The 12,967-nt window shown below is 40.3% G+C and overlaps 1 protein-coding gene across 4 annotated transcripts in view; it reads left to right on the top strand.

Annotated features, from left to right (window-relative positions):
- The window catches only part of VWA3B (von Willebrand factor A domain containing 3B), a 200,621-nt gene that overhangs the window by 126,862 nt on the left and 60,792 nt on the right, over window positions 1–12,967 (top strand). For 3 of the 4 annotated variants that reach the window (XM_010829610.1, XM_010829609.1, XM_010829612.1), the window contains 4 exons: window positions 743–885; window positions 7,525–7,641; window positions 9,044–9,131; window positions 9,214–9,370. In XM_010829610.1, coding sequence (XP_010827912.1) covers window positions 743–885; window positions 7,525–7,641; window positions 9,044–9,131; window positions 9,214–9,370 — 505 coding nt within the window. The remainder of the gene's footprint in view (window positions 1–742; window positions 886–7,524; window positions 7,642–9,043; window positions 9,132–9,213; window positions 9,371–12,967) is intronic. The other variant, XM_010829611.1, reaches the window with a different exon arrangement.

Consider the following 12,967-nt stretch of genomic DNA (forward strand, 5'->3'; position numbering starts at 1 on the left):
AATATAAAATGTATATATATATATAAAACTGAATCACTTTGTGCTCTTGAAACTAACACAACACTGTAAATTAACTATACTTCAATTTAAAAATGACAAACAAGAAATGCCGCATCAGGAGTATATCTTTTTACTTAGAAGTGAAAGAAAAAGTGAAAGTTGCTCAGTCATGTCAGACTCTTCGTGACCCTATGGACAAAAAGAGTCTACCAGACTCCTCTGTTCTTGGGATTCTCTGGGCAAGAATACTAGAGTGACTTGCCATTTCCTTCTCCAATTTTCTGAATGAATATCCACAAAATAGAATCTCTTTTAAGGGCTGGATGATTAACCTAAAGTGAAAGTTGCTCAGTCGTGTCCCAACTCTTTGTGACTGCACGGACTATACAGTCCATGGAATTCTCCAGGCCAGAATACTGGAGTGGATAGCCTTTCCCTTCGCCAGGGGATCTTCCCAACCCAGGGATCGAACCGAGGTCTCCCACATTGCAAGCAGATTTGTGATAGCAAAATGGAAAGAAGTTGAAAATATGTATTAGTCAGGATTTCTTCATCGAAATTCACTGTCTTCCTATTAGCAAATTAAGCATTTAATAAATGCCCATCAGGAACAAAGATAAATTAAAAACATTCCTAGACAAAAAATAATTGTAGCTAATAGACCTACCCTTAAAGACCGAACACAGGAAGTTCCTCAAATTTTTTCTTTCATCATCTTTGTCTACTTTTTAATCTAAAACAGGCATCAAAAGGAGATTTGTTCCATGGTTTCAACCCCAGAAAAATGTGCAAAACCTCACGCTGATGTCAAATCATCACGAATGCTGAAAATACCAGAGGACCCATCAGGTCAAAAGACTCAGAGAAAGAAAGTGCTCCATGCAGGTATCTGTAAACAAAACGTTTGAATCTTGTGACTGGTTTTCCTTCGGTGCAAGAAGGTATTAACAGGAATAAAGGAGGAATAAAGCTAAAGCCTCATAACATTTTAAAAGAAGCCTAAACTTGTGTTTGTTAAACTGAAGTTATTATTGAAGTAATTGTACATTCCCATGCAGTTGTGAGAAATCATACAGAGAGATCCTGTGTACCTGCTCTTCACCCAGCTACCCCCAATGGTCACATGTTGGAAAAAAAAAATTCAGTTTTGCAACCAGGTTACTGACATTGATGCAATCCACAATCTTAGTCAGATTGCCCCAGATTTTATCATGTGTGGTTTCATATTCCCCACTCCCTACAGTCAAGATACAGAACATTTCCATCACAACAAAGATCCCTGGCCTTGCTGTTTTTTAACAACACCCATTTCCCTCCAACACCCTTTCCCAACTAGTGGGAACTACTAAGTTCTCCATTTCTAAAATGTTGTCATTTCAAAAGCATTATGTAAATGGAATCATACAACACATGATCTTTGGGTTTTGGCTTGTTTCACTCAACATATTTTCCCCCAGACTCATCCAAATTTTTTACAGGTATCAACACTTCAGTCCTCTTCATTATAGAGTAGCAGCATGTGATATGAATGCTCCAGAGTTGGTTTAACCATTTACCTGTTGACGGACATCTGAGTTGCTTCTAGTTTGGGGCTATTAAGAATAAAGCAGTTCTAAACATTTTTGTACCTGTTTTGTGTGAACATAATTTTTCACTTCTGTAAGATAAAGCCCAAGAGTGCAACTGCTGATTCATATAGTATTGAATGTTTAGTTTTATAACAAGCTGCCAGACTATTTTCTGGAGTGGCTGTGCCATTTCATATTATCACAGTAATCAATGAGTGATTCAGTTTCTCTACATTCTTGTCAGAACTTGCTATTCAGTTCAGTTCAGTTGCTCAGTCGTGTCCGACTCTTTGCAACCCCATGAATCGCAGCACGCCAGGCCTCCCTGTCCATCACCAACTCCCGGAGTTCACTCAGACTCACGTCCATCAAGTCAGTGATGCCATCCAGCCATCTCATCCTCTGTTGTCCCCTTCTCCTCCTGCCCCCAATCCCTCCCAGCATCAGAGTCTTTTCCAATGAGTCAGCTCTTCTCATGAGGTGGCCAAAGTACTGGAGTTTCAGCTTTAGCATCATTCCTTCCAAAGAAATCCCAGGGCTGATCTTCTTCAGAATGGACTGGTTGGATCTCCTTGCAGTCCAAGGGACTCTCAAGAGTCTTCTCCAACACCACAGTTCAAAAGCATCAATTCTTCAGCACTCAGCTTTCTTCACAGCCCAACTCTCACATCCATCATGACCACTGGAAAAACCATAGCCTTGACTAGACGGACCTTTGTTGGCAAAGTAATGTCTGTGCTTTTCAATATGCTGTCTAGGTTGGTCATAACTTTCCTTCCAAGGAGTAAGCGTCTTTTAATTTCATGGCTGCAATCACCATCTGCAGTGATTTTGGAGCCCCAAAAAATAAAGTCTGACACTATGACACTGTTTCCACTGTTTCCCCATCTATTTCCCATGAAGTGATGGGACCAAATGCCATGATCTTCGTTTTCTGAATGTTGAGCTTTAAGATTGTCATAAATATTTTTTATTTTGAAGGGCTTCCCTGGTGGCTCAGTCACTAAAGAATCTGCCTGCCAATGCAGGAGATGTGGGTTCAATCCTTGGGTTGGGAAGATCCCCTAGAGGAGGAAATGGCAATCCACTCCTGTGTTCTTGTCTGGAAAATTTCATGGACAGAGGAGCCTGGCAGGCTACAGTCCATGGGGTTGCAAAGAGTCAAACACGAATGAACACACACACACAATTTTTAACTGTTCTGATAGGCGTGTAACATCTCATGGTGATTTTTTACTTACATTTCCCTAATGACTAGTAATATGGAACATCTTTTTATGTGCTCATCTGCAATCCTTACATTCTCCTCAATTAAATGTCTGCACACATGGGCTTTGCACATATTCTATAAGGATCGTTTGTTTTTTATTGGTGAATTTTGAGAGTTCACTCTCATGGTCACAAAATGGCTGCTCCACTTCTAGGCTCTCAGAACAGAACTTGTTCGTATGTAGGGGACTTACTGTATTTGGAACAATTACAAATGGTATTGATTTTTTAGTATAGCTTTCCATATGTTTATTGTTCGTGTAGCAATATGTGATTCATTTTGTGTGTTGATCCCATAATGGACAACCTCACAGAACTCACTCAGTGGTTTTAGGAGCTTTTTTGATTTTGTGGGTTTTTTAAAATGTTGATGTGTGTGTGAATTCCTTACTATTTTCACATATACAATATGTTATCTGCAGATTGGGATGGTTTTATCTTCTTTTCCAATCTTTCTGGCTTTATCTCTTTTTCTTGCCTTGTTGCAAAAGCTAGAATTTCCAGTAGTATGTTTAATAAGGGTGATGAGAGTGAGCATCCTTGCCTTTATCCTGGTCTTAAAGGGGAAAGATATTCAATCTTTCACCAGTAAATATGATTTTAGCTGTAGGTTTTTCGTGCATACTCTTTGTTAAATTGAGGAAGTTCCCCTCATTCCCAGTTTTCTAAGAGTTTCTATCATGAATTGGTACTGGATTTTGTCAAATGCTGTATCTATGTCAAATGATATGTTGTTGCTTAGTCGCTAAGTTGTGTCCAACTCTTTTTAATCCTATGAACTGTGACCCACCAGGCTCCTCTGTCCATGGGATTTCTGAGGCAAGAATACTGGAGTGGATTGCCATTTCCTTCTCCATTGCATCTTCCCCACCCAGGGATCTCCTGCATTGGCAGGCAGGTTCTTTACCACTGAGGCACCAGAGAACAGGGATCAGTGAAAGTCACTCAGTTGTGTCTGACTCTACTATATGGTCCATGGAATTCTCCAGGCCAGAATACTGGAGTGGGTAGCCTTTCCCTTCTCCAGGGGATCTCCCCAACCCAGGAATTGAAGCGGGATCTCCCGCATTGCAGGAGGATTCTTTACCAGCTGAACCACAAGGGAAGCCCCATCAAATGAGAGATCATGTATCATATGATTTTTCTTCTTTAGTCTGTTGATATGGTGGATTACATTGATTGCTTTCAAATGTTGAAGCAGCCTCATATGTTTAGAACGTCTCCCACTTGGCCTCAGTGTTTATTTCAGTGCTTTTGAGTGTAGCTTTTGGTTTCTCTGAGTATAACAGCCTATAAATGTGACTTACAACACTCTTCTAGTATCAACATTTTACCCCTTTTTTGTGAGTGTGGAGATCTTACTTCAGTTTGGGTTTCTTTGCTGTCCCTAGTTTTCAATGTCATTGGCTTGAGTATCAGGTGATGATGTAATTTTTATTTAAATCATCAAATATAAATCTTATGAAGAACAGATAATCTATTGTATTTACCATATTTTTTCTCTTTTGTTCTTTCTTCCTTCCTGATTCTCTAAAATTCCTTTTCTCATTTACTTTCTGTTTGAAGAACTTCCTGTGTTCAGTCTTCAAGGGCAAGTCTGCTGGCCACAATAATTTTTTTCTTTGTCCTGGAATGTTTTTACTTTCTCCTCATTCCTGAAGGACATTTTTGCTTTGTTCAGAATTTGCAGCTGATTGTTCTTTCCTGTCTGCAGCTGAAAACATAGGGCCTCTCCCTCAGGCTGCCTACACTTTAAACGTGAAACTGGTTCAGACTGGTTCAAACTGCTGCTTCCCTCTAGGTACTGGTTCCTTTGTCTCTGGCATGCTTTTTAAATTTTTTCTTTGTCTCTAATTTTCAAATGTTTAACTATAATGCATCTTGGCATGGATTTCCTTGGGTTTATTCTGTTTGGGGTTGCACAACTTCTTGATTTGTATGTTGTATCTTTCAGCAAATTAGGGGCACTTTCATCTATTACTTCTTTAAATAGTCTCTCAGACCCACTTTTTTCCTCTGTGTCTTGGGACTCTGATGATATGAATGTTGGATATTTTGCTATTATCCTACAGACCCCTGAGGCTCTGTTTATCGTTTCTTGTTGTGTTTTCTATTGTTAAAATTGGCTGAATTCTATTATTCTGTTCCCAAAGTTCTCTAATAGTACCCTTTGCTATTTTCACCCTGCTATTGAGTTCACCCAAAATGTTTTTCATTTGTTATTTTTCAATTCTACAATTTCCACTTAGAAATTTTTATAACATCTATTTCTTTGCTGAGATTTTTCAATTTGTGTCAAGGGAATTTTATAATTAATGGCTGAACCATTTTTCTGACAGCTTCTTTGAGATCCTTGTCAGAATTCCAGCTTCTGATTCATCATGGTATTAACATCCTTTGATTGTTTTTTCTCCTTCAAAGTGTGACTTTCTTGATTCCTGATATGATGGATGATTTTTTTTATAGTTTCCTGAATGTTCTTTTATGTTAGGGACCCTGGCTGCTATTTATATCTTTTAGATAGCAGTTGTCCTGTTTAAAGTTGACACATAAGTCTCACTTTGGCCTGCTCTTGTGGGTTCTAATGGTCATTTCATTTTGACAGCCTTTGTGGTATCATTTTGGTGCTTGGTTACCTGATGTTATTGCGGCTCCCACTGGTCCCTTTATGGTGCTTCCTGAGAGACCAGAGGAGTTTCCCCAGGCTAGGATGCTACATGTCTCTCAGTGAGGAAGGTTGTGATGGCTTCCTCTGCCATACACACACTGTCTCTTTTGTCTCCCCATGTCTCTGGGCAGAGGAGGAGAGCCTTAAACCCATAGAGACCAAAGAAGTATTTGCTGTAGCTTGGTCCCTCTTTCATGTTCTGTCCATTTGCCCTCGTGTCTCTGTCTTAAGCCCACGGGGACAAAGAGGATTCCCATTCTGGCCACTTGTGTGGCAGCATCCCTTTTGCCATTCCTGCCTGGTCATTCCAGTGAACCTGACTTTTGCTAGAAATGCTACTTGCTACTCATCCTGAATGTTTTAATGGCCTTTTGTCACTTGCACCATTTCACTTAGATTTGGGATTTGTTGCTCTTGTTAGGCAGCCCTGTGCCAAGTTTTTATTCTGATTCAATTTTTAATTTAGAAGAGTGATGAAATGTGGTGTTAGACTATACAGAGCTGGGGGAGTAGTTAAATGCTTGAATCCACTGCCAGATAAATATGTCTTCACTCATTATTTGCAGTTTGGGAATAGTACAGTTTTCATGTCTGGAAACTTTGGGAGCTAAATTTCATTTTCATTTGGACACATCTGTTGTTTGTACCCAGCAATTTTGATCAAGATGGCCTGCTGTATAGTGAGAAACAGGAGTTCACTTCTCCTATATGGATCATTTGTCTCTTTTGCTCACGGACACAGCTCCTGAGAAAATTTACTCTTCCAAATTCCTTGTTACAGAAGCAATGGAGACAGGAATCACCCTATTTGTTGCCTAGAAAAGCAGTGACTATCACATAGCACACTCCTGACTCCACACATGGAAACTGCTGGGGTTATCTTTCTGTGTGAAAGGCAATGCAGATTATTAGCTAATTTTCACTCTAATTTCTTGTAAGAAAGGATCTTAAGTCCCTTCTTGTTGAAAACAGGACACATTTCGTTTACAAATACTACATAAAGCTTTGGTACTACATAAAGGCCTCCAGATCACAAAGTACAGACAACAATTACAATTAGTGTGGTTTCTGTGATCCCATGGGAAAAGTAATCAAATGTCTTGGTGCAAATGCATTATCCTCTGAAGCAGTAATCCCCAACGTTTTTGGCACCAGTGACCGGTTTCATGGAAACCCATTTTTCCACGGACTGGGGTTGGGTGAGTGGGGATGGTTTTGGGATGATTCAAATGCACTTCATTTCTTGTGCACTTTATATCTATTATTATTACATCAGCTCCACCTCAGATCATTATGCATTAGATCCCAAAGACTGGAGAACCCTGCTGTAAAGCACAAAGATTCAGTGTCATTATTTACTTAGTGTCTACTTGCTAGTTGAAAGGACCCAACAGAGGGTAGAAAAGAATACAAATAAAAGTGTAGACAGCAGCTGTGGTGGGCAGAGCTTCTAAAATGACCTACAAAGAGGTCCCGTTCTAAACCCTGCGCCCTGTGAAGGTAATGGGCATCACTTCCCTGATTATGTTATGTGTGACCCTCAGCCAGGGTTCCTAGGAGAGCCCCATGTACTCACATGAGCCCTTGAATGCGGGGGCTTTTGCCAGCTGGTGGCAGAAGAGGAAGTCAGAGATTTGAGGCAAGAGGGAAATCAGTGTGCCATTGCTGGTTTGAAGATGGAGGGGTCCATGAATAGGAATGGGGTGATTAAGAAGCTGAGACCCCTGCATAACAGCCAGCAAGGAAATGGAACCTAAGTCCTCCAACCACAAGGAAATAATTTCTGCCAACAAGCTAAAGGAACTCAGAAGCAGATCTTTATCCAGGAGGGGCAGAGCCTGAACTCAGATCAGTAGAATCCGCCATTACACAGCATCTACTTGGTGGCAGCACCGTCCCCCTGAGGGTTGGGAGACTAAACCTGCTTTCTTTTTAAAGGTCCAAGGACATAGCTGCATCTCCCGAAGCACCTCCTTCCATCCCAAATTCCTTTAACCCTTCTCCCTGTGACACCCACAGAACCAACCAAAACCAGCCTGCTCAGAAGCCAGCTGTCCACCCTCAGGAGCTCAGCCTGCAGTGAGAGGAGGGACAGGCTTTCCAGTTCTAGCAGCTGGAACATGCCAAGTGACAGAGGTAAGCTGTTGAGGGTCTATACATCAGGAAGCCCAAGCTGGTCTCCCCTCCCCAGTGCATCTTCTCCTGAAAGAGCTGAGGAGAGAGATTGAGGGGATGCAGATCATTTTTAAGTGAGTCTAGGTTTCTACCTCTTCAAAGGACTCCCTGATAAGTCAGGTTGTCTTGCTTTAGCGAACGGGCCTTCCTTAGGGCCAGACTTGCATTTATCAGTCCCTGGGTGTTTAATACACCCTTGGCTCGTGTAACCACTGGCACTAGTGGTGGTGCTGGCTGCCACTCCGTGTTCTGAATTTGAGAACCTCATGCTCTCAGAACTGTGAACAGTTGGTTTATTTTCTTCCATTCATTCACAGGTGGTACCATCTGACGAGCCCCTCTCTGATCCATACTGTCAGCCTTATGGGGGCTAAATATGAGGAAAATTCGACTTTTCCACTCAGTGTTTATTGATGATATCATTATTTTTAAAATAGTAAATTTAAAGACTTAATTTCCTAACATTTTAATTCCTATAGCACTTTTCCCTAAGTTTCATGGAGTTAATAAATAATAAGCCCCCGGCTAAACACACACATCCGCACAACCCCTTAAGTAGGAGGAAGCGCATGAGGGACAAATTTATACCTGCTGTTACTGAGCCATAGCTTAATCAAACCTTGTGTTCTTCAGTGCTGATCTGTGGGGTGCCTTTTCCTCAATTTTAATTAACCTTCCATATTTCCTAAATCTACTACGTGCACAGTCCTTTAAAAGGATTATCATATGATGACTGAGATGTGATTTCTTAGGCATTTAACTAGCTCACTCCCAAACACCCCTTCTTCTACTAATTCAATTAGCTAATACTGCTTTTCATTTGTAAATCCAAGCTTCTATAAAAATAGACATTAAAAATTCCAAATAATAGTTTGAAAATTTGAACTTACAACTAAATAGGACTTAGTAGGGATTTTGGTTTTCCGCATAGAGCTGAGGAATCAGGGATGAAACTGTCAAAAACTGAAATGTTGAACGAGGCTGTCCTATATAGTCTGGGGGGAGTCTAATGAGGGCAACACTGAATAATTATTGGCTCATGGCATTCTTATTTGACATTTAGAAGATACATTTTCTGGAGTGTGAGAGAATGAGTCCGTCTCATCCTTCCACAGAGAGAGATCTCAGTGGGTATGGGGTGAGGTAGATTAGTTAAACAATGCGAGTACCCTATTACCCGTGTATCAGCCTTTAGTGTCCATTGCAAATTCATTTTGCCTAGAACCCACTCAGAGATCAGCTCTTGGAGATATAGTCCATTCATTAGTCCTCAGACACACTGAACCCGAGTGTGATCCTTTTGCATTTTGATATGAACCCCACATGTGAGGAAATTATACAGCTTCCATTTTCTTTTCTACAGAAATGGGCATCCTGCTGACAAATGAGTTTCCAGATGACAAGTCATTAGAAAGATTGACTCGAGAAGGAAGCCAAGTTTATGACCAAGAGTGAGTACTTCAGTTTTACTAGGACAGGCTTGTTATGTGTTTGTTTGATATGTCTTAAAACGTCACAGTCTCATGTTCTTAGTTCTGCAGGAATGTCTTCAGCAACCTGGCTCAAGATCCACGGCTTGGCAGCCAAGAAGCTCACCATCATGGATGCTTTGTCCATGGCTGCCATTCCTCACAGCTCCACCTACGTCCCTGTTCTGGACAAGCACGTTGTTTCCAAAGTCTTTGATGAGGTAGAACTGATTTTCTATACGTCCCTGCTTGATGTACTTTTCATTTCCTGCTTACATAGAAAGTAGTCCACTTAATGTCTTGTACAGTTGTAATAGAAATGTATTTCAGCCATTGGGAAAAAATTATTCATAAAGACAATGAAAAGTAGAGGGAGAAGCTCTAAGCATTTTTGCTTCTAAGCTGAGAAGAAATTGGCCTTTGTTTGGTTGGCAGTTCATGGCTCCTTGCTAATGGATGGCAGTGTGGAGCTGCAGAAATGTCTGCAAAGCCTCTATGTCAGAGTCACGAGTCATGAGAGAATACCATTCAATATCAAAGGTCAGGGAGAACTTGTGGGAAATTATGATCCTCCTTTGCTTACCTTCTCTTCCTAAATACAGTGGCATCTTTTCCATCATAAAAGTCTCCAATGGAAAAAATCAAAAGGAGGGAAGGAGAACCACATGGGGCTGAGAGAGAGAAACATGTTGAGTGATTTTCAAGAAGGAAAATAAATGGAAGAGTATTGAGGGTTCTGTTTAGAAAGCAAAGCCAACGAAACAGGACATGTATTTTTCTCCCGTGCCTTCCACCACGGGCACTCATGCTCAGGGCCTTCTGTGGCATCGTAAATTCTCACCACAAGCCTGTGGGCACGTAGTACACACATGCTCTCCTCATTCCATTATTGATAAGAGCAAGAATCATGACAATGAAGCAAATAATAGTGCAGTAAATTCCAGTTTCACCCTTAAAGCACACATACATCTTTTATTTAATATTTTCTCTAACTGGAAGAGACCCTCAACTAAACAAAAGAATGGGAAAACAATGATTGAAAAATACAAACCCTCTGGGTGAGATATATAGCTTTTATATTTGGACCTAACAGTTTTTTGGAAAAGTAGACAAAAAGTAGAATGGAGCTGAAAAGGAAACATGAATCTTAACTTCCTTCACTGAGAATTTTAATTTACTTTTACTCCAGTGTCCTGTGTGCGGCCACGTCTGTCTGGGTAGAATTGTAAAGCATCGTTTGGTTTTGTCCCCAGCCATTTGTTTCATTCATGACTTATGTATGGGCTGTTTCTTCTTCTGGAACACAATGCTGTTTTGGTTTTCATGTTTCCTGGACCAGCATCAAATCTGTCACCTTGGAAATGAAGTGTTGAGCAGAGAGGTTGCCCTGGCAACTCTTCATTCAGTTCATTCCAGTTCAGTTCAGTCGCTCAGCTGGGGCACGTTCAGTTTTCAGTGGACCAGATAACTTTAACCTTAGCTCTTTCAAAACAATGAATTCATCACCAAGTCATATACAGAGTAAAACTGCTTTAGCTATTTGATGAATCTGGAATTTAAAGCTCTTTATTGCCAATTGCTTTGGAAAAAAAAAGAATGTGGGAACAATAGTTTTTGCATCATTGGAAAGGCCACTACAACATCACACATCATCCTATCTTTAACAGCATCTCATCAAAGCTTCCTGCTTTGCTCTAATCTGGGTCCAGCACATAGCTCTATGACCAGGTAGCCTGGGCTTGCACCCATCCCTGTCACTTACTCCTGACAGGCCATGGCAAGGTCTTTTAATCAGGTATGTGAGGAGCCCTCGTGCTGGGTTCTTTTTTTTAATATTTTTTATTAATTTATTTGGCTGCACCGGGTCAGTTGTTTCACATGGGATCTGAAGTTGAGGCATGTGGGATCTAGTTCCCTGACCAACGATTGGCAAGCCCAGGCCCCCTGTGTTGGGAGCGTGGAGTCTTAGCCACTGGACCTCAGGAAAGTCCCTCGTACTAGGTTCTGAGAGAAGCATTTTATCTCATCAAAGTGTCTGATCTAAAACTTAAAGCAACCTAGTCAGGTGACTATTTATCTCATCATTATCTGACAAGCAATGTTAGGGATGCTGCTAAGGGCATAACATTTTGCTGCTTTCAAATATAATAGCATTGAAAACTGTGTTGATAGAAAAGTTAATTAAAAATTTTAAAGGACAGTTAATACAAAAACTGTATGTATTCATTGTGTAGAAAATTGGAAAATACAGATAAGTAGAAAAGAAAGAAACATTAGAATATAATTTCTCACAGATTAATTATTTGATGACTGTTTGATCAAAGCTTTTTCATTACATATATTGTCTTTTGTTCTCTGTTTTGTTTTACCAAATGAAGTTGAACTGAAGATACTCTGTGCCTTGATTTTTACTCAACAATCTATTTTGAATATCATTCCATACCAGAAAATTTCATTCATAAAATTTACAAATTCAAATTTCATTTATAAAATTTACATTAAAAATAATCTTTTTATTTTCTAAAAGTTTAGATTGAAGTTTGTGAGATGTAACCTACCCTGTTGTAAGTTATGTATTTTCATGGGTTTATGAATGATCTTATTGACACACCTCTTTGCCAGTTAATTTTGTGGCCCTGCCTTCAGTTTGCTCTATGGAAACCTGGAAATGTTTCTTTTTAAAAAGCAGAGGTTTGGGACTTCCCCAGTGAAGCAGTGGCTAAAGACTCTGCCTTCTAATTCAGGGGGGTTCTGGTTTGATCCCTGGTCAGGAAACTAAGATCCCACATGCCATGGAGTGCGGCCAAAAATTAAATAAACACAACTTGTTTAAATAAATAAATACAAGCAGAGGTTTAAGCTTTAGCACTGCACCTGTGTTCAGAGTCAGCCATGCGGGATGTGCACAGCCTTCGCATTTTCATTACTCACAGCCAGTCAGACCTCTCCTTGCCCAATCTGGCGGCAAGCTCTGGGATATGTATAGGAAGAAATGATTTAGTTGAAAAACAGTGAAGGTGTTGAATTCAGTCAGTGTCTAATGATAAATATATAAACACCAGTTTGCATCATTTTCTCATTTTCAAAATGTTGTGGGATCGCTTATAAACAGCAAGAATGTGGTCTGGTCCAATTCTTCCTGGACTACTGTAACAACTAATGACAGTGCCTACAGTTCAGAAAGGCAATGCCAAAGAATCTGAGAACTCACCTCACACTCTAGCGAAGTAATGCTCAAAATTCTCCAAGCTAGGCTTCAGCAGTACGTGAACCGAGGACTTCCAGACCTTCAAGCTGGATTTAGAAAAGGCAGAGGAAGTCAAATAGCCAACAGCCAATGGATCATAGAAAAAGCAAGAGAATCCCAGAAAAACATCTACTTCTGCTTCATTGACTATGCTAAAGCCTTTGACTGTGTGGATCACAACAAACTGTGGAAGATTCCTAAAGAGATGGGAATACAAGACCGCCTGACCTGCCTCCTGAGAAACTTGTATGCAGGTCAAGAAGCAACAGGTAAAACTGGACATGGAACAAAGCAGTACATCAAGGCTGTATATTGTTACCTTGCTTATTTAACTTATATGCACAGTAGATCATGAGAAATGCCAGATTGGATGAAGCACAAGTTGGAATCGAGATTGCTGGGAGAAATAGCAATAACCTCAGATATGCTGATAACACCAGCCTTATGGCAAAAAGCAAAGACAGCCTCTTGATGAAAGTGAAAGAGGAGAGTGAAAAGGCTGGCTTAAAACTCAGCATTCAAAAAACTAAGATCCAATCCCATCACTTCATGGCAAATAGGTGAGGAAACA

Source organism: Bison bison, unplaced genomic scaffold (genome assembly GCF_000754665.1).
Source record: "Bison bison bison isolate TAMUID 2011002044 unplaced genomic scaffold, Bison_UMD1.0 scf7180017864508, whole genome shotgun sequence".
NCBI lineage: Eukaryota > Metazoa > Chordata > Mammalia > Artiodactyla > Bovidae > Bison > Bison bison.